The 22509-nt window shown below is 45.6% G+C and overlaps 1 protein-coding gene and 1 pseudogene across 1 annotated transcript; one reads left to right on the top strand and one right to left on the bottom strand.

The window, feature by feature from the left end:
- The first annotated feature begins 380 nt into the window (after nucleotides 1-380).
- On the top strand, nucleotides 381-5544 carry LOC139373673 (translocase of outer mitochondrial membrane 7 homolog (yeast)). Its single transcript, XM_071114508.1, has 3 exons — nucleotides 381-612; nucleotides 3575-3623; nucleotides 4593-5544. The coding sequence occupies exons 1-3, from the start codon at nucleotides 510-512 to the stop codon at nucleotides 4606-4608; spliced, it is 168 nt and encodes a 55-aa protein (XP_070970609.1). The 5' UTR covers nucleotides 381-509; the 3' UTR covers nucleotides 4609-5544.
- Nucleotides 5545-8270: 2726 nt separating this feature from the next.
- Nucleotides 8271-9874, bottom strand: LOC139372712 (interleukin-6-like; annotated as a pseudogene).
- Nucleotides 9875-22509: the final 12635 nt, after the last annotated feature.

The following is a 22509-nucleotide window of genomic DNA, read 5'->3' as shown; positions in this document are numbered from 1 at the left end:
GCCTGACCCTGTTTTTCATCATACACACATTTATTTTACTCTCCTTGTGAGGACCAAATAATTTATTCCCATTCAAAATCCGATTTTCCTTAACCTACCCATAATTTTAACTCTAAAATAGCCTTTGTCCTCTTCACACATGTCTGAATTTTCCTTGTTTTACTGTCCTTGTGAGAACACAAGGATTGTTTTTGCTTTTACTATCATCCTAACATGATGGCCAAGCTCTCAATCCAAAACATCTGAGTGAAAGTATGCAACCATCTGTGTATGTATGTATTTATGTGTATTTATGACCATTTTAGGCGTAATGTTGATTTAAGTATGAGTTTGCTAATGTAGGCGCAGATGAACATTTCCTATTGCGTCCACAAAGTGGCGCTCGTCATATTTCTGATTGAACCAACTATCGCAAAAAATCTAAACCACATGCCACGCTTTACGGCAATGCGTCGGCTTCCTCTTTTTCACGTCCTTCAGAACCAGAACCAGTGAACCAACTAGCTACCATGGCGAAGCTCAGCAAAGAGACCAAGCAGCGGCTGCAGACGGTGTTTCAGGCCGGACAGTTCGTCATCCGCTGGGGTTTCATCCCCACGGTGCTCTACCTTGGTCAGTATGTGGCAAGTCGGTTAGCTTAGAGTGATAGCAGTTCGGGTAGGGGGGTATGTCCAAGTGACAGTATTTTTTTATGATTAACAAATTCAAGTTAGGGGAACCTCGTTTGTGTAACGCGACCACTGCATGCATTTGGAATTGCATAATCAGCTCTATGTTTTTCCCAATTTCAGTTAGCTAAACAACGTCCGAAAATGTATGGAGATTTGTGGCCCGGGGACTCTGTCATATAACAGCTAAACCACAGCTAGCTCACAGTGGTCGGTGATCATAGCCAGGGGTGTGAATGGGAAAACGAAGCCAGTGAGACATTTCCTGAATTAGCTACCGCAGGAACACCCCAGCTGTCAAGGGAAGCTAGCTAACTAAAATTAGGCAAAACACACGTTTGGGACTCCTGCTGTTGGTCGGTGTGTTTGTGCGGCTTTGCGTGTTTCTCGGGTGAGATCTCCCACGGGAGAAACCAACGTCTTAACCATAAGCCCAGCGTTTCCCAAACTTTTGCACTAGCACTACAGAGCTGATAAAAATAATGGAAACTTTGAGTTGACTATGGGAAAATCTATTTGAATTCAATAACTTTTTGACAGCATCCCTTTAGATTTAAACAACTTTCGATACGTGTTCCCATTGAAGAGGTGGACGTGAAGGGCAAAACATTCAGGAGATGAAAGGGGCTCAAAAAGGTGTCCGCTTTTCATACCCCACCATACCATGAGAAATCTGTCTTCATCACTCGAAAATATAAACGGTTGCGTTTGATATAATTTAAAAGCTTAGTGTTGTCAAACTATTTTATTATAGTCATTTTTAAACATTTTACGTCAATGTAAAAACGTGTTAACTTAGATTTTTTTCATATTAGCATATTGTTGTTGCTTAGACCCTAGTTCACATCATTTGAGGTTTTTGTGTTGTGCCAGTTGAGACACAACATGCTCTTGAATACAGGGTAGGTGTCATTTCAATCATAAAATAGACTTCATAGAATTGACATACCTTACCACTGCAATTTAGCTGGTACACCGGTGACCTTTTAAATGAATCATGTTGAATGTCAAAGGAGGAAAGGTCCATTTTATATAACAAAATATGCTTTTTTTCCCCAGAACCTATAAAATGCTTTGACAACCATCTATCTTTTCCAGTGATGACATGGATATCTTATGGTATGGTGGGGTATGCAAAATGGGTCAACTTTCAGCCCCTTTATCTCTCAAATGTTTTGGCATTCAGGTCCCAAGTCACTTTATGAGCGCTTCTACAATGGGTATGGAAGGTTTGGTGAAGTTCAAAAGAGGCCTTCAAAAAGTGATTGAATTAAAATGGGTTTACCCTTATTTGAATCAGTGGTGTAGTGCTAGGGGAGAAAACAAAATGTTCACTCGTTAACCCAATAGGAAATTCCTTCTTGGGTCGAGGGTGAGACTGATTTTTAAATCACAAGCAGGGCTACCTCATGAGACTGTGAGCCCGACTTTCTGCCTTCTGTCCAGCAACACCTCTCTCTACTTCTTTCCTTCTTCAACCTCTCCTACTGCCTTCTCACTTTCTACCCCTCTCCCTCTAACTGCATCCCTACTTTCCAAGTGTGTGTCCCTCTATGTGCTAACTGAGGGTTAGTGTGTGTCCCTGTATGTGCTAACTGAGGGTTAGTGTGTGCGTGCATCATGACATGTATTCATAGACCAGTGCAGATTGCTATTGTCATCAACCTGCTACAGGCTGGGCTAATGTTAATGCTAACCACAGCTAACCCAGGGTAGGCCACGGAGGACCCTGCCAGTTTCGGTACCTGATCAGTAGTTACATTTAGCTCCAGGGTAGGAAGGAAATAGTTACAGCTTCTCTGGGAGGGAGATAATTACACTGGGGAAACCCTGAGTGCCACAAGCTGGCATGGCTACACAGTACACACACATACGCTAACTATCTTCAGAGAAAGTGATGGGGAAACCCAGAATGTCTGCATGTGTCAGGAATGAGGACGTTGATGCAATGTTCTAGCATGAGTGAATGAAGTGTTGCAGAAACCGAAATGTGACTTATGAGTTAATTCATAGAGCATTGCTGCTATTTATTCCCCTCCCCCTCTCTCAGGCCCAATAGTAGGTGTTGGAGACTCAACACTAGGGTTGGGGTTAGTTTGAATTGAAGTCGATCAATGCAGGAAGTGATTGGAATTTTGAAATTAACTAATAGAAAAACATTGGAATAATATTTTCTCAATTTCGGGTTTATTGAGAAGCCAATTTTTTTCAATTATTGAATTGGAATTTCAGTTTACTTCCTCAATTGACTGACTTAAATTAGAACTGACCCCAACGTGTTTAGTCTCTAACGCCTACAATTTACCCAACCCTCAACAGTCAGAAGCAGCGGGTGGCTGTCCTATCGCTTCTGACCAGAAGATTGGCTGTCATAATCAGTTAATTTCCAGAAGATTCTAGATGTTTAATCGCCACCATTCGTTGACACCCACAGCTTTTAGCCGTTCATCTTTGCAATATGTCTTAGCTATTAGGGTAGTCAGTTCCAACATTCACTTTCCTTCCCGGACATCTTTATTGGACCACAGGGAGAACTGCTGGTTAAAAGGGATAAGAGAGCGGGGAAACGTGAGGGAGAGATTGGGGTGGACGAAGAGACAGAGAGAGAGAGAGGGGTGGGTGGGTGGGGAAATCCCAAAGCTGTCCGTCTGAAGCTCCAGTTCGGAATGTTATGACACGTCAAGAGCTGGCCACGCAACAGGCATGTTCACCTCTTCTCAGGAACACGCTACTGATGCTAGATAACTACATCACTTGTGTTTGAGATTGTTTTATTGGAAACCGCTCTGATATGAACAGACGTCACATTACGCAGGCTTTGAAAAACGAAGCTCGGGAGTGCAATTAATGTTTCTACAATGATTTGCTTTTCTTCATCTCTGCTCTCTTTTGTTTTTGATGTACAGGTTTCGCACGAGGGGGGGATCCTGGTATGCCGGAGCCCAACATCCTGAGGTGCGCTGTGTCTGTCGGTCCATCTCTGTGTGTGTCTGTCCATCTGTGTGTGTCTGTCTGTTTTTGGTTTGGCCGTCTGATACAGGGAATGTTAAGTTGGCTGACGTTTTACATGCCGTAACCAGTTGTGCTATTTGGTTTGTTTTTGTTTGTAACTTTTTTTTGTAACTTATTTTGTACATAATGTTGCAAACCATCAAACAACCAAAGCGTCAATGCACGATTAAGATTGAATCCTATTACACCGGCTCCGACACTCGTTGGATGTGGCAGGACTTGAAAACTATTACGGACTACAAAGGGAAACCCAGACGCGAGCTGCCCAGTGACTCAAGCCTACCAGACGAGCTTAATTCCTTTTATGCTCGCCTCGTTATTGTTCTACTTTGTGTTATTTTACTTTAGTTTATTTGGTAAATATTTTCTTAACTCTTCTTGAACTGCACTGTTGGTTAAGGGCTTGTAAGTAAGCATTTCACGGTAAGGTCTACACTTGTTGTATTCGCGTGTGACAAAGTTTGATTTGATTTGAATACGGTATCATGACGCTGGTCAAAGTAGTTAAATACATAAGGAATAGTGTGCCAATGGTTCTGGTCAAAGTAGTGCATTTATATAGGGAATAGGTAGCAATACCATAAATAAGATTGTTTACTCAGGCTGTTTTCCATTGAAAGAAATGGTCATGGTTCCTGTCTAAGTGGGCATTTCTACTTACGTGTGAGCATGCTTTTCCTGCCTGATCTCATGGTTCCTCAGTAATATCTGGCATGCTCACGCGAGAGCGGGAATAGATGGCTCTGCTCTACTTATTGTGCCCACCTGTCCCGGCCAGAAAAAAATTGCCAGTGAGATGTCTCACCCTGTGGCACCCCCTAGAGGAGGGAGTGGGGTGTCTTGCTTTCTCTACCATCTCTGGCCATGCCATTAAGACAAATGTAACCTCTGACCTTGTTTTCTCTCTTCCAGTCTGCTGTGGGGCTAAGGACAACCCTGACCCACCCAATCACCTCCTCCCACAATGGTCATGTGACTCCCAGCTGTCACCACAGAAGTGGATGCCATCTTTCCCTCAACAATTTCTATATGGCCCATATATTTTAGGCTGGTTGGAACTTTCTTTGTCACTTCACGTTTGGGTCGGAGACCTGAAGCGCTGAATTCCCTCTCACTCTGAAACACCAAATGGCGGGATGGACATCTTATTCTGAAACTGCACCTTTACTGCTTGGTGACGGACCATTTTTCTCTCATTTTGTTTCCTGTCAGTTTGGAAACATGTAAAACCTAGTCTTTTCATTTGGTCATGGATCTGTGTTTGTCTATTTACCTTAAATCATCCTGTATAAAATGTTGCCTGTTGGTTGAAAATGGACCTGAGTTGGTCTATAAATCACCTTTTGAGAGAAGATTACTGTTTGGTTTGATTTTCGATTTATACCGTGACATTCTATTTTTTTCATGGAACTTATACATTTTTATGGGCCTAATAGTAGCCTAAAGCAATCCGTTAAACGGTAAAAAAACAAACATTTATCTTTTCAATTTCTCATTAACACAACCAGTCATGACGTTTTCATCTTATTAATTAACCATCTTTCCAACCAACCTTTTTATGGGGGTAAAGTACATGTCGGGCAAAAAATGTCATGACTGGCCTTATGGAAACAGAACATTTGTCGGTCAACTTTCCAAATGTCGACAAAGCAAATTACGCTAGACAAAGTGTGATCTTTTTGTGTCTGTAAAATTAATTTTGTGAGAAATGGTGGTGGAAACGCCTTTATGCGCAAATATTGATATGATAACCCATATCGAAGTAAACTTGGAGTCACGGGATGTTATGGTGTGTGGTCCTCCAACTACGACTTGGGAAAATGTGAATTTTTATTAGGCTACAGATTAAATAACTTACAGTACATTTGGAAAGTATTCAGACCCCTTGACTTTTTTCACATTTTGTTAAGTTACAGCCTTATTCTAAAATGTATTAAATAATTTGTTTCCCTCATCAAGCTACACACACTACCCCATAATGACCAAGCGAAAACAAGTTTTTAAAAATGTTTGCAAATGTAATTGTATTTTTTATTTTTCAAACCCTTTGCCATGAGACTTGAAATTTGAGCTCCGGTACATCCTGTTTCCATTGATCGTTCTTTAGATGTGTCAACAACTAGATTGGAGAACACCTGTGGTAAATTCAATTGATTAAACATGATTTCGAAAGGCACACGCCTGTCTATTTAAGGTCCCACAGTTGACTGCATTGTCAGAGCAAAAACCATGAGGTGGAAGGAATTGTCCGTAGAGCTCCGAGACATGATTGTCTTGAGGCACAGATCTGGGGGAGGGTACCAAAATAATTCTGTAGCATTGAAGGTCCCCAAGAACACAGTGGCTTCCATCATTCTTAAATGGAAGACGTTTGGAACCACCAAGACTCTTCCTATACCTGGCCGTCCGGCCAAACTGAGCAATCGGGGGAGAAGGGCCTTGGTCAGGGAGATGACCAAGAACCCGATGGTCACTGACAGAGCTCCAGAGTTCCTCTCTGGAGATGGGAGAACCTTCCAGAAGGACAACCATCTCTGCAGCAATCCACCAATCAGGCCTTTATGGTAAAGTGGCCAGATGGAAGCCATTCTACAGTAAAAGTCACAACAGTCTGCTTGGAGTTAGCCAAAAGGCACCTAAAGAACTCTGACCATGAGAAACAAGATTGTCTGGTCTGATGAAACGAAGATTGAACTTTTTGGCCTGAATGCCAACCGTCACCTCTGGAGGAAACCTGGCACCATTCCCACGGTGAAGCGTGGTGGCAGCATCATGCTGTGGGGATGTTTTTCAGGGACTGGGAGATAAGAAAGGATCGAGGGAAAGATGAACGGAGCAAAGAACAAAGAGATCCTTGATGAAAACCTGCTCCAGAGCGCTCTGGACCTCACACTGGGGTGAAGGTTCACCTTCTAGCAGGACAATGACCCTAAGCACACAGCCAAGACTACACAGGAGTGACTTCGGGACAAGTCTCTGAATGTACTTGAGTGGGCCAGCCAGAGCCTGGACTTGAACCCAATCTAACATCTCTGGAGAGACCTGAAAATAGCTGTGCAGTGTCGCTCCCCATCCAACCTGACAGAGCCTGAGAGGATTTGCAGAGAAGAATGGGAGAAGCTCCCCAAATACAGGTGTGCCAAGCTTGTAGTGTTATACCCAAGAAGTCTCAAGGCTGTAATCGCTGCCAAAGGTTCTTCAACAAAGTACTGAGTAAAGGGTCTGAATACTTCTGTAAATTTGATATACTGCATAAATAAATAAAAATATTTTGAAAAAAAATCTAAAAACCTGTATTTTCTGTCATTATGGGGGTATTGTGTGTAGATAGTTTCCCCCCTAAATAATGTAATCAATTTCTCATGTAGACTAGCCTACCCGCACTGTATCTGCGAGCTTTTGGCTAGAGCGCATGACACCAGACCAGAGTAGGCACATTTGCTATTTAACGCAACAGTTTTTGTGACAAAACTATCGGTAGAGTTGAAAATGCGATGGAAACACATTGAACTTTAGATTTTTATTCAGTATATGAGAACTTAAGTGAAAAACACCACTGGTGGGAAAACGAAATCTCTCCAGTTGGATGGAAACCTAGCTACTGTCAAACAAATAACTTAAAATAGGCTACCTTCGCATGTTCGTACGCTCAAATAATTCCACGCACTCGTGCCGTTTGATTAATGGAAAAAAGCATCTGTTAAAAAATACCAAAAAGTGTAATGACATTTGGCGATTGTCATTGAGTCAACACATTCTTGTCGCCTGAATTAATGTATGCGTCTTGCTGACAGAATGACACCTACCGATAAGTGGAAATAGATTTTTTTTTTTTGTGATGACCACATGTGAAAATAACCATCATGTTGAAACAATGTTTGGTGAGCAACATATGAGCAACACATTTCTCTATTCTCTCAGATACCATTTATTATTCCTTTTTATATCCAAAACATTTGTCACAGTTAGAGCTGGGACGATGAACTGACAATTATCGACACCGACCATACTGATCAATTATCGCAGGCATTTTGCTGATGTCGTTCATTACGATAAGTAACCTATACTAGAGAAATGTTAAGTTTGAAATGAAATAAGTTTGCTAATATGGTTGGTTGTTAATTGGACAATTGAAGGCTACAACGATCAAACTAGTAGGAGTCACAATCAATGTAGTCACTAATGTACTGTAAAGGCACTTAGAGATAAATTTAAGTCTGTGCTTGAAATCCACCAACATGTCATAATTAGAAAAATACATTGAGTCCATTTGTGTGAAAATAAATAACACTATTTGCTATAAAAAAATATATAAATATGTATTTTTATTACAAGTTTCTCGAAAGTTGGGTACAATAGGCACAAAGCTGCTCAAGATCAAATAAATTAATCAGATTAAATAAATTCAATACATTTTTCATCAACCATAAATACATGAATAAATATATAAATAACTTTGTTTTGAAGTTCCATCAAGTATTACATTCAATAAATAAAAATAAACAGCTGATTCAGAGAATAAGACATCAGTGCAGGTTTTTACTCCAAGCCTGATCTAACACACCTCTGCCCACCATCGTGATGTCATGGTTACTGGCAGCCTTCGCCCCTCTTCCCCATGCGCGGAGGGCTGTCTTGGTGTCGACCAGGAAGTGACGTAGTTCCCTAAGGATGGCGTGAACGCTGGTCTTCCTCTCCCACTCTATCCCTGTAGACACCTCACCCAGCACACGCTCCCTCTCACTGGCAGACAGGTCCTCTACTACCTCAGCAGCCTTCATCTAGAGAAAGAGATGATACATTAGGTCATCTGTGTGCCACAAGATTTTGCTAAATCCTAGGTATCTGGTGGAACTAAAGCAAGTCTGGGAAAATCTGCCCACAATGAAAGTCAACTTTCTAAAGGGTATTTAAAGGGGCAATCTGCAGTTGCTACATCCATTTTAGGACCTATAAATAAATTATATGTAGTCATTTCTTACTCCAATGTTTGTAAAATAAAAAATCCAATAAAAATTACATTTAGTTTTGATATCATGGATTGTCAGTCCTTGCATCCATAGCTCTGTCTATGAATTTGATAGTTACATTTGTCCAGGCCCATCCCTCAGCTCTTTACCAAAACAGTGGCGGTGAGGAGGTTTGTTATTGTTTCAACTGCAGATTGCACCTTTAAGTAGTATAATGAAGTAGTATAATGATTGTATTTAAGTAGTACTATAACATAATATAACTATTACATACCTTGTCTTTGAACAGGCCTATCAAGACAGTAGTCTGGTGCATGACAGAGGGGAGCAGGGTGGATTGTGGGTATTCAGCCTTAACATGCTGGAGAAGAACATGGTACACCTGCAGACCATGACTGATCTTCTGCAGACATGCCTCCTATAGGAGGGGACAACAAATACTTTTGAATAAATTAATAAAAATAAAAAAGTACTCCCTAGATTCATCTAGAAGGAAGAAACAAGGAGAGAAACCAGACACAAAATGATGCTGCCTCAAGGTTTCATTTCTAGGATTTTTCATTTAGATCACAAAAGGAATAGCTTGGCTTCATGATTTGGACTTAATTCCAGACACAGGTCTTAGCCATTCATTCAACTTTATCTATACCTTGTTGTAGTTTGAGGTGGAGCAGGGGGTCTTGGAGAGGTGTGTGGGGATGGAAGGGACCTGGTACTGTATGAATGATGACATCTCTTCCACTGGCTTCTGAAACTCCTCCACAAACTACAACACAAGGAGGAATAAAAGTTAGACTTTTCAGATTGGTTGAATTTATTATTTTCAAAGTTAGTATTGTTGTTTTCAATTATAACGTTTGAAGAGCCATTTACAATATAATACAAAGTACATGTAAAACAACTCACCTGTTGGTCTCGGAAGTTGATCACTTCCTGAACGAGCAGCTTGATCACCTTGATCACGTTCTCCCATATCGGCGGCGCGCCCGGTTCACCGGAGAACGATTCTACCGCGAGCTCCTCTCCAGAGGTCCAACCTGGCGCGCTGGGCACGGGACTCCCGTTAACTACCATCACCACGAGCACGGAGAGGAGTGAGAGGTCTGAATGCAGGAGGAGAGCAAGAGAGGAGTTAGTGATAAAATACAAAACACAACCCAGTTTATTTGACCAGGTAGAACGGTAGAATAGTGTGACGTCCGACTTACAGTATGTAGAAGTCATGTCCCAGTTAATTGTTTGTCGGTGCTGTGTCCAGTGACTCTTGAGAGATGCTGAAGTTGGTAGGCTACTTGTTTGTCTGACCGATGCTACATGCGCAAGGATTTATATTCTTACACATTGCAAGTGTTTCCTCATCTCCTTCCCCTCACCCCTCCCCTCTCCTTTTTTTATCATCACTCCATCATTATCAGTCAGAGATATTGTCTTAGTCCCAAATGACACTCCACTCCTACATAGTGCACTAGTTTTGACCAAGGCTAGGACTTTGGTCAAAAGTAGTGCACTATCTAGGGCTCTGGTCAAAAGTAGTGCACTATCTAGGGCTCTGTTCAAAAGTAGTGCACAAGGGAATAGGGTGCCATTTGGGACAGAACTTACAAAAATATTACTACAGGAAGTCTCTAATGGAGAGATATTACTCTGTCATCATATAACCTGTAACGTTACACATGTCACCAGGTCTCTACTCTGCACCATGGAACACTCAGACAGGTAATCAAGCCTAATAATCTAGAATGCAGGGTTGGGGTAGTTCTCTCAATGCATGTGTTTAATCAAATTCAAGAATTAAGTTCCGTTCATTCTTGTATTCTGTATATTTATGCAACTCAAGGAGAGGTAGAAGAGATGTGAGGATAGGGAAGAAGAGACAAGATAAAGAGAGGAGAAGTGAGGAGAGAGGAATAAAGGTGTGTCCGTTGTCTTGTAATATGGGGCTGCACCCCAGCCCCACAAATTATTCATAATCTAATAGGGCTATTTTGTGCTGTCTAGTGGTTGAGAGCATCATGGGGAAGTTTCACTTCACTAAGAAAATTCCCAGAAAACCCCTCTAAGTGTCCCTCTTTTCGAAAGACATTAATACAGTGCATTTGGAAAGTATTCAGACCCTTTCACCTTTTCCACATTTTGTTACGTTACAGTTTTATTCTAAAATTGATTAAATAAAACATTGTCCCCATCAATCTACACACAATGCCCCATAATGAGAAAGTAAAAACAGGTTTTACGAAATTTTTGCAAATATATTAAAAATAAAACATGGAAATATCACATTTACATAAGTATTCAGACTAGTGGTGCAACGGACCGTAGTTGATCCGTGATCCGTAAGGATCAACCCCCACGTTACGTAAAACTGTATTTCACACTATGATGGTTAAACTTTGCAATTGATCGGCGGTTCACATGGGTGCCGAACCGTGGGGGGTGATCCTTACAGTTTTACAGCCGCTGTTACTTTTCAAAGTAATAATTCCCTAAATCTCGATGCAGGGTTGCAGTGAAAAGATAAAGACAAGACAGATAGATGCGTGCTGTGTTCTACTCTGACGCCTGAAGGTTGATTTGATATTTTTTTTAAAGCAGTTGCGTGTACTGTTCACGTGAACGGGGCATGTTGAATCCCAACGAATCAATCCTGGATGCTCGCGTTGCAAAGAAAAAAGAGCAGTGACAGCCACGGCTAGCGGAGAAGCTGAAGAACTGGAAAAGCCTCTCGCTTCATTCAAGTATCATGTATGGGAGCATTTTGGCTTCCCTGTCAAATATGATGACGGAAGAAAGGTGGTGGACAACACCATTACGGTGTTTAGGCATTGTGCCACGAGAAAGCGGTATGATCATGGCCACGAGCATGGCCACACATTTAAAGCGTCATCAGCCTGGTGTGTCAGTGACGGGAGCCAACTCAGCCAAGAGACACAACTTCTCACTGCGACATTTAAGCAGTCCTTTGCTGCAGAATCAGACCGAACTAAAGCCATCACCAAATCTATTGGGATGTTTATCGCTGCAGACATGAATCCATATTATGTTGTGGAAAACAAAACTTAAAATACGGTGAAAGTGCTTGAGCCACGCTACGAAATCCCCTGGCGCACCCACTGCAGTATGAAGATCGTGCCAGATCTTTATGAACAGGAAAATATCATAATTGAGCACTGAAACGGCACTGTCTGTGTCTATGATCCTACCTCTGAAAACAAGGATTCTACAATCCATGGCCCCAAGTGAGGAAGACAGCACCATCACTAGAGATGCCAAGGCTGCCATTATAGAGGACCTGAACCCCAGATACCCCCCTAATGTACAGGACTACCTTCATAGATTTACTGCACCGGATCCAAGGTTCAAGTCCCTGTCTCACCTAGACCCTGCCCCACGCTGGAAAACATACAGTGAGCTCACCACTGAGATTGTGGCCACTGAAGAGGTAAAACAATAAATAAGAGTGAATTAATAGTAAATATACTGCAGTCTAATCTTAGTCAATGCTATTGCTATTAGAATCATCCATTTTAAATGTGGAATTACAATGGCATATTAAAAGTTATTTATACAATTATAGTTATATGAAATATGAAAATAAATAATTAGTTTAATAGATCAAGTCATTTTTTTCTGCAGGGTCAAGCCACAGAGCCAACAGGAGCAGACTCAGAGGCATCTCCTCCACAAAATAATTTGGCCATGAAGGAGCTTTTTGGGGAGACCTTTATGAGCAAGGACACAAGCAAGAGGGTATTCTCCACAGCAGGGGCCATAGTGACTGCAAAGAGGTCGACCCTTTACCAGACTATGTAGACATTCTCATCTTTTTGAAAAAAGTTATAAGCTCAGGTCTGCTTTGCTTTCTTTCTTTACTTTTTAAAAAATGCCAATTCCCTATCACAGCATGCCAACTCCCTATCACCTCCGGCATTCAGGGGGGGTACTGTCACGCCCTGACCATAGAGAGCCCTCGGGGTTGTCTATGGTGTAATAGGTCAGAGGGTGACTAGGGGGGTTTTCTAGGTGTTGTGTTTCTGTGTTGGTGTGTGTATGGTTCCCAATTGGAGGCAGCTGATAATCATTGCCTCTAATTGCGGATCATACTTAGTGTGTTCCTTTTCCCACCTGCGATGTGGGATATTGTTTTTGTATAGTGCCTATGTGCGCTACGTATTTGCACGTTCGTTAATTCTTTGTTGTTTTGGGAAGTTTCACTTTAATAAAAATGTGGAACTCTACTCACGCTGCGCCTTGGTCCATTTATTTATATAACGATCGTGACATGGCCAAAGGTGCTTAAACAAAGTACTGAGTAAAGGGTCGGAATACATGTGATATGTAAATCTGTTTTTGTTTTGTCATTATGGGGTATTGTGTGTAGATGGATGAGGGGAAAAAACTATTTAATCTATTTTAGAATATGGCTGTAACGTAACTAAATGTTAGGTTTGAATACTTTCCGAATGCACTGTACATTCTCTAGTTGTCAAGGCTCAGGAGAAGACCCAGATGCAGACAGTTTCGAAGTAACAAAAGTTTATTACACAAATGGGGGCAGGCAAAAGACAGGTCAAGGGCAGGCAGAGGTCAGTAATCCAGACCAGAGCCCGAAAGGTACAGAACGGCAGACAGGCTCAGGGTCAGGGCAGGCAGAGGTCAGTAATCCAGGGAAGTGTCACAAGGTACAGAACGGCAGACAGGCTCAGGGTCAGTGCAGGCAGAATGGTCAAAACTGGGAAAAATAGAAAACAGGAACTAGAGAAAGACAGAAGCACGGGGAAAACGCTGGTTAGGCTTGATGAAACAAAACAAACTGGCAACAGAGAACACAGGTATAAATACACTGGGGATAATGGGGAAGATGGGCGACACCTGGAGGGGGGTGGAAACAAGCACAAAGACAGGTGAAACAGATCAGGGTGTGACAGTACCCCCCCTCTAGGGGCGACACCTGGCATCATACCTGGTTGCCCCGGGTACCGGCGTTGGAACTCAGCGATGAGGCCTGGGTCCAGGATGTCCCTAGCGGGGACCCAGCACCTCTCTTCCAGGCCATAACCCTCCAGGTACTGGAATCCCCTGCCCCGCGGTCGAACATTCAGGAGTGGCCTTGATGAGACGGGGGAGAGGGGTGTGCCTGGAAACAGGAAACTGTGGGCTGTGGGACATAGGTTTAATTCTAGACATGAAAAGTGGGATGTATACGGAGGGTACGGGGCAACAGAAGATGAACAGCAGGGGGGGTAATGAACTTGGATATGGGGAAAGGGCTGATAAAACGGGGGAAAAGCTGCGGGACTCCACCCAGAGGGGCAGATCTCGAGTGGACAGCCAAACACAAAGCCAGGGTCGGATGGCAGTCCGCTTGTTGCCGATACCTGGAGGTAGTCTTGAGAAGAGCCGACCGGGCTCTCTTCCAGGTATGGCGACAGCGGTGGACAAACATCTGGGCAGAGGATATGCCGACGTCTTCCTCTTGCTCCGGGAAGAACGGGGGCTGATAACCCAGGGAATGCTTGAAAGGTGAGGGCCCGGTGGCAGAACAGAGGAGGGTGTTGTGGGCGTATTCAACCCACATGAGTTGCTGGCTCCAGGTGGTGGGGTTGTCGGAGACAAGGCAGTGAAGAGTCGTCTCCAGGTCTTGATTGTCTCGCTCCAACTGGCCGTTGGACTGAGGGTGGAACCCGGTGGACAGGCTGGTTGACGACCCAATGAGTGTGCAGAACGCCTTCCAGAACAGGGACGAGAACTGAGGACCCTGGTTGGAGACCATGTCCACCGTGAGTCCATGGAGCCGCAAGACGTGCTGCACCATGAGCTGGTCTGTCTCTTTGGCAGAGGGTAGCTTGGGGAAAGGAAGAAATGGGCGGCTTTGGAAAACCGATCCACTACAGTCAGGATGGTGGTGTTGCCATCAGACGGGGGGATAGAAGTCCAGGGACTGTGAGGGACAGGCAGTGGTTGAAGGAGACCAGCCGGAGCTTGCAGAGGAGTCTTGCTTTGTGCACAGATCATGCAGGCGGCGACAAACTCTGAGATATTCGGAACCATGTTAGGCCACCAAAAGCGTTGCCGCACAAAGGCCAGGGTCCGTCGGGAGCCCGGGTGGAAGGTAAGCCTGGAGGAGTGGGCCCACTCCAGGACCGAGGGGGGGACAGCGTCAGGAACAAACATCCATTTATCTGTGCCCCCCGGGGTTCGGCTGGGAACGCTGTGCCTCACAGACCTGCTTCCTTATTCCCCAGCTGAGTGCTGTTGCCAGGCACGAGGTGGGAAGGATGGTCTCAGGGTCCGAGGGTGTAGCAGTGGGGTTATAGCGGCATGACAGCACATCCGGCTTGATATTCTTGGATCCCAGTCAGTAGGAGAGGGAGAGGTTAAACTGGGTGAAAAGCAGGGCCCACCTAGCTTGCCTGGAATTGAGACGCTTGGCGGTGCGGAGATATTTCAGGTTCTTGTGATCCGTCCACACAATGAACGGATGTTCCGCCCCTCCAACCAGTGTCTCCACTCCTCCAACGCCATCTTCACCACGAGAAGCTCACGATTTCCCACATCGTAATTCCTCTCCTTGGTGTTGAGGCGATGGGAGAAGGCACAGGGATGTAACTTGAGGTCCAGGGCAGAACACTGGGATAGGACAACCCCCACTCCGACATCCGAAGCATCGACCTCCATCACAAATTGACGGGATGGGTCAGGATGAACCAATATGGGAGCAGTGGTGAAGCGGTGCTTGAGGTCCCAGAACGCCCAGTCAGCAGCAGGGGACCACGTGAACGGAACCTTGGGAGAGGTGAGAGTAGACAGGGAGGAATCCAGGGTGCTGTAACCCCGGATAAAGAGGCAATATAAGTTGACAAATCCCAGGAAACGTTGCAGCTGCACTCTGGACGTAGGCTGGGGCCGCTCTCACCGTCCCGGGATCCATCTGTACATTCCCTGCAGCAATGATGTAACCAAGGAAGGGGATGGAATTTGCATTTCTTCGCTTTCACAAAAAGGTGGTTCTCCAGGAGGCGCTGTAAGACGTGGAGAACGTGTTCTTGGGCTGAGTGGGAGAAAATGAGGATGTCGTCGAGGTACATGAAGACAAACCGGTTCAACATGTTGCGGAGAACGTCATTAACCAGGGCCTGGAACACAGCTTGGGCGTTGGTAATGCCAAGTATTCGTAGTGACCACTGGCCGTGTTGAAGGCAGTCTTCCACTCATCCCCTTCCTGTATCCGCACCAGGTGGTAGGCGTACCGCAGGTCCAACTTGGAGAAAACAGTGGCCCCCTGGAGCGGCTCGAAGGCTGAGGTGATGATGTCATTGAGGCCCCGATAGTTGATGCATGGGCGCAGGGTTTTGTCCTTCTTCTCCACAAAGAAGCACCCTGCGCCAGCGGGGGAGGGAGAAGGACGGATACACCCTGCAGCTAGGGAGTCCTCAATGTAGGTCTCCATAGTCTTGGTCTCCGGACACGACAGAGAGTACAGTCGTCCCCGGGGCGGTGTGGTGCCTGGGAGAAGGTCAATCACAAAGTCATAGGATCAGTGCAGAGGAAGTGAAGTGGCCCGGGCCTCACTGAACACCTCCTGGACACCTCCTCGTACTCCGCGGGAATGGCGGCGAGATCCGGGGAAACTTCTGAGGCCACAGGAATGGGTGTGGCAGAAACACCCAGACAATGGGTGTGGCAGAATGGGCTCCAGTCCATGATGGCACCAGCAGTCCAATCTATGAGGGTATTGTGTCGCTGGAGCCAAGAGAATCCCTATATCACGGGAACCTGAGGAGACTTAATTAGCATAAATATGATAGCCTCGCTGTGGTTCCCTGACACTGGTAGGGTGATGGGAGTGGTATTGTGGGTGACCCGACCTATAGAGCGTCCGTCCAGCGCTCTAACGTCCATGGGAATGGAGAGGGGCTGAGTGGGGATGCCCAGCTCGGACGCCAGGGTAGGGTCCAAAAAACTCTCATCGGCCCCAGAGTTGATGAGTACCCAGAGAGATTTCAACTGGTTCCCCCACAGCAAGATGGCATGGAAAGGGGTGCGAGTAAGGGGAGAGGAAATGTTCTCTGTATGGCCCACCAGAGTACTCGTCCCTACCGGTGAGCCTGGTCTTTAGTGGACAGGAGGACACAAAATTACCAGTAGTCCCTCAACACAGGCAACTCTTTGTGTAAATCCGGTGTAGACGTTCAGCTGGGGACAGCCTAGCTCTGTCTAGTTGCATCGGCTCAGGAAGAGGAGAACTGGCAGACTTCGGAGACTCTTGGGGAAACTCGGGTAGCCTCGGGTCCTCTTGGCCACGGAGACATCAGGGACTTCCGGGATGCCTTGGAGGCGAGGTGGAATCCTTGGGCGAGTGAGTGGAATTGGACCTCCTCTCTCCTTCCTACGTTACCGTAGCCGCCCATCGATCCGGATGGTCAAGGCAATGAGTGAGTCAAGATCCTTGGGTAGTTCCTGGGCTGCTAGCTCGTCCTTCACTTCCTCTGATAATCCGTGCAGGAACGTGTCGAACAGTGATTCCGGGTTCCAGGCACTCTGAGCTGCCAACGGGCGGAAAACCACTGCATAGTCTGCCACACTGTGGGAGTCTTACCTCTCTCCCGGACAATGGAGAATCAAAAACCTTCACCTGCGCCACAAACTCCTCCAGACTGAAGCATACCAGACTGAAGCATCCAGACTGTTGTTCCCACACGGCCGTAGCCTACGTGAGAGCCCTCCCGGACATCAGCGTGATGAAGTACGCTATCTTCGAGCAGACCGAGGGGAAGGAGGAGGGCTGCAGCTCGATGATGAGAGAACGGTGCGTGAGAAACGCCGACAGGTTCCCAACTCTCCAGTGAAGCGTTCCGGGGGAGGTAAGCAGGGTTCCCGGGAAACCGGGGTGGCCCCGCTGCTAACAGCCGGGTTACCGTTGTGGTAGGCTGCCTGACAGACAACCCGCAGAATTGCTCCAGCAATGTGTTCAACACCTGGTCATGGCGTTCGATCAAGGTCTGGAACCCTTCCGTAAGACCACGAAGCAACTCCTCGTGCCTTCCAATGGTGGCTCCTTGCAAGGAGACGGCTGTGGAAGGACCACAAGGGGGCAGGCTGGTCCCGCGGATTGTAGCCCAGCCCGGCATGTGAGTCAAGGTGATCAGAGGCAATTAAGCACAGCTGACGGTACCAATGACCTATTCTCTTCCCACTACAAGAGAGAGGAGGGAACCGGCAGTGGGGGAAAAGGGATAAAAAAAGAATGATTGCTTCTCCAAAGGAGAGGACTTACCGGACAGAAGGGAGAAGAGGACAAACTACCTCTTGGGAATGGCAACCATGGATCCGCACCACCACCCAAAGGGAGCTCTCCTCAAACGGATATTTAAGGCGGTGACACACCCGTAATTTATGTTATAGTTAAAAGTTACTTGTGTTCCTTGTTCCTGTAAAGAAGATTTGTGTTTTCCAATCCTTGATTGTGTGGGATTGTTTGAGAAGAAAGAAATACCTCAATAGAGAACTTTGTTCAATGTAAGAAAACCTGCTCTCGAATTGTTTATTCCACCTTTTCGCTTTAGAGCAACCTCAAAGTACTTGGTCCGCTCACACGGCATTGCGGAGCTGGTCCGAGTCTGCTACGTCCGTCATGGCCAGTTCGTACTGTCAAGGCTCATGAGAAGACCTAGATGCAGACTATTTCAAAGTAACAAAAGTTTATTGCAAAAACAGGGTGGCAGGCAAACAACAGGGCAAGCAGAGGTCAGAAATCCAGAGCAGAGTCCAAAAGGTACAGAACAGCATGCAGGCTCAGGGCAGGCAGAGGTCAGTAATCCAGGGTGGTGTGACAAGGTACAGAACAGCATGCAGGCTCAGGGCAGGCAGAGGTCAGTAATCCAGGGTGGTGTGACAAGGTACAAAACAGCAGGCAGGCTCAGGGCAGGTAGTATAGAGCCTAATGAACCCTGCTCAGGTAGAGCCGAACGAACATTGGCCACCGCTCTGTGAGTGAATCAACTGCTGTGTTAGTTTGCCACGGTGCTTGTATTTGGCCTATAGTTTTAAAAGCTGAATTTATATGGAATCTTTGTTTCTTCTTTGGCCTGCATCTGTGGCGGTTTGCTGTGTGATTCTAGTATTCTGCTTTTGACACACACACACTGGTTGTCCTAAACATGATGTCCTATAAGAAATGTCCATGCACATGGCAATTGAAAGTCCAAGGTCCAGTGTCTATGATGTCAATTTGTCAGTGTTTGAGGGGACGATTGGACTTCCCTGACATCTTCTCTCTCAGGATGAGACTTAGTCAGGCTAAATGTTTGAAGAATTCTTTCCTGGGAATCGGCTGGGTTGCGGGTTCAAGTGTCATTCTCAAAGCAACAATTCACTATTAGGATCTGCCCTGGTTAGATTTCACAGTTCCAGTCAATTCAGAAAGTATGCCAAACTGACTGGAATTTAAATGGAATTGACACTGACCCTATTACGAGGACACATTCATATCCACACTAATGTAACACTATTAGTTCAGGTTTGTTATGTTATTAAAGCATTCCTGTGGTTAGTTTTGTTTGTATTAAATTGTAGCGTTAGTGTCTACTTGTGGGGCTGAGACCCTGAGTCAAAGTGAAACACATGTCTCCCCCCCTCCTAGAATGCAGACACTTCTCCTGAAGAGCTGAACAATTAAGGCCCCAATTTTGCTAGATCAAAGTATGTGTGTAATGGTGGGGATATAAGTCATCACATAAGTTGCAATTGTATTTATGACTGCATATTCTGATAAACTTTGTCAGCCAGTTGCACTTTCCTTATCTACATTATTTCCTGTCCTCTCATGCTCTTACAAACTCTCTATTCTCAGTTTTTTTTCTCTCTATTTACGTATTCTCGGAAAACTCTGGCAGTCTGTGACGGGCTCCGATTCCACAGAACTACTAGGCTTGTGTCAAGAAGCTTGCGTAATCACTTAATGAAATCCTCTTTGATTTATACAGTATCTCTTTCTCAGAATATGTTTTTCCCCCCTCTCTGCCCCCCATTGTATTGCTCTTCCAATTCATGACTCTGTGTAAAAACTCAACTCAGAGATTCTGTGCTAAGTAGTTGAACACTGACTGTGTCTACAGAGGGGAGATGTAGGCCCTTATCCAGAAACAGCCCCTACGCAATTAACACTTCCCTAGGCACTAGGCATTTCCCATAGTCCCTACTAGGAGAAGTTAGTGGTAGACTAGGACTAGTTAGTAGTAGACTAGGAGTAAGAGTAGTTAGTGGTGGACTAGTTGTAATACAATATTAGTAGTACACTGTTTCAGTAAGTAGAGGGTGAGTGTGACTGGGTAAAAGTTAGGAGAGGAAAACTATTGTCATAGTCAGCAGTTTATAATAACTAGAGTTAATCAGAGGGAGTTGCTGTGATCGAGAGATGGCGAAATTGAGGGATGCAGAGAAAGAATGCTTTAATAGGGAAGCGAGAGATACTGTAGGAGGGATGCCATGCTAGATCATAGCGCTTGTTTTCATGAAGCGTCTCAGTAGGAGTGATCTAGGATCAGTTTAGCCTGTTAGATCACAATAAATACAATTGCATTGACAGAGGGGACCTGATCCTAGATCAGCACTCCTACTCTGAGACGCTACTAGTCACAGACACATAAAAGGTCTGTCTGGGTGCATACCACTGCTGCACTATTTGGTGAGATAAGTGTCTTCCAGTAGTGATCGCTAGAGGGCAATGAAGCATTTCACCGAAATAAATGATAACCATACATGACCTCAACCTCTACAGTCGAGCAGGGACATCTACTGGTCAAAGAGATAGACTGCAGCTCTGCACCCACCACAGCAGAACTGACCCCAAGACCTGAGAGGAGTGTGTGTGTGTGGAGATAGTAACACAAGCATTTGGCTGCACATGCTTTTAACATCTGCTAAACTGTGTATGTAACCAATAAACTTTGATGTGTGTGTGTGTGTGTGTGTGGAACAATGAGGGAAATATTTATGGTTAATAGATAATGGTTTATAGTGTGTCTTCTAGAATGGGTCAACATTTCAGTCTGTTCCATTTTTAGAATCTTCATGTGTTCCATCAGAAGCTTAAGGCTCTTCTCCTCCTCACTGCTCTCTTTTCTCCTCTCCACTGCTTTCTCTTCTCCTCTCCACTGCTCTCTTCTCCACTGCTTTCTCTTCTCCTCTCCACTGCTCTATCCTCTCCACTGCTTTCTCTTCTCCTCTCCACTGCTCTCTTCTCCACTGCTTTCTCTTCTCCTCTCCACTGCTTTCTCTTCTCCTCTCCACTGCTCTCTCTTCTCCTCTCCACTGCTCTCTCTTCTCCTCTCCACTGCTTTCTCTTCTCCTCTCCACTGCTCTCTCTTCTCCTCTCCACTGCTCTCTCTTCTCCTCTCCACTGCTCTCTCTTCTCCTCTCCACTGCTCTCTCTTCTCCTCTCCACTGCTCTATCCTCTCCACTCCACTGCTCTATCCTCTCCACTCCACTGCTCTATCCTCTCCACTCCACTGCTTTCTCTTCTCCTCTCCACTGCTCTATCGTCTCCTCTCCACTGCTCTATCCTCTCCACTGCTTTCTCTTCTCCTCTCCACTGCTTTCTCTTCTCCTCTCCACTGCTCTCTCTTCTCCTCTCCACTGCTCTCTCTTCTCCTCTCCACTGCTCTCTCTTCTCCTCTCCACTGCTCTCTCTTCTCCTCTCCACTGCTCTATCCTCTCCACTGCTCTCTCTTCTCCTCTCCACTGCTCTATCCTCTCCACTGCTCTCTCTTCTCCTCTCCACTGCTCTCTCTTCTCCTCTCCACTGCTCTCTCTTCTCCTCTCCACTGATCTCTCTTCTCCTCTCCACTGCTCTATCCTCTCCACTGCTCTCTCTTCTCCTCTCCACTGCTCTCTCTTCTCCTCTCCACTGCTCTCTCTTCTCCTCTCCACTGCTTTCTCTTCTCCACTGATCTCTCTTCTCCTCTCCACTGCTTTCTCTTCTCCTCCCACTGCTCTCTCTTCTCCTCTCCACTGCTCTCTCTTCTCCTCTCCACTGCTTTCTCTTCTCCTCTCCACTGCTCTCTCTTCTCCTCTCCACTGCTCTTTCTTCCTCTCTACTTCTTTCTATTCTCCTCTCCACTGCTCTCTCTTCTCCTCTCCACTGCTCTAACCTCTCCTCTCAGCTGCTCTCTCTTCTCCTCTCCACTGCTCTAACCTCTCCTCTCAGCTGCTCTCTCTTCTCTTCCTCTCCACTGCTCTCTCTTCTCCTCTCCACTGCTCTTTCTTCCTCTCCACTGCTCTCTCTTCTCTCCACTGCTCTCTCTTCTCTCCACTGCTCTATCCTCTCCTCTCCTCTCCACTGCTCTCTCTTCTTCTCCCCACTGCTCTTCTCCTCTCCACTGCTCTTCTCCTCTACTTTCCCCTGCTCTCTCTTCTCCACTGCTTTCTCTTCTCCTCTCCACTGATTTCTCTTCTCCTCTCTACTGCTCTCTCTTCTCCTCTCTACTGCTCGCTATTCTCCTCTCCACTGCTCTTTCTTCCTCTCTACTGCTCTCTCTTCTCCTCTCCACTGCTCTAACCTCTCCTCTCCACTGCTCTCTATTCTCCTCTCCACTGCTCTTTCTTCCTCTCCACTGCTCTCTCTTCTCCTCTCCACTGCTCTCTTCTCCTCTCCACTGCTCTCTCTTCTCCTCTCCACTGCTCTCTCTTCTCCTCTCCACTGCTCTCTCTTCTCCTCTCCACTGCTCTCTCTTCTCCTCTCCACTGCTCTAACCTCTCCTCTCAGCTGCTCTCTTCTCCTCTCCACTACCCTCTCTTCTCCTCTCCACTGCTCTAACCTCTCCTCTCAGCTGCTCTCTCTTCTCCTCCTCTCCACTGCTCT

Source organism: Oncorhynchus clarkii, chromosome 18 (assembly GCF_045791955.1).
Source record: "Oncorhynchus clarkii lewisi isolate Uvic-CL-2024 chromosome 18, UVic_Ocla_1.0, whole genome shotgun sequence".
NCBI lineage: Eukaryota > Metazoa > Chordata > Actinopteri > Salmoniformes > Salmonidae > Oncorhynchus > Oncorhynchus clarkii.
This window is presented reverse-complemented; position numbering and strand designations above follow the sequence as displayed.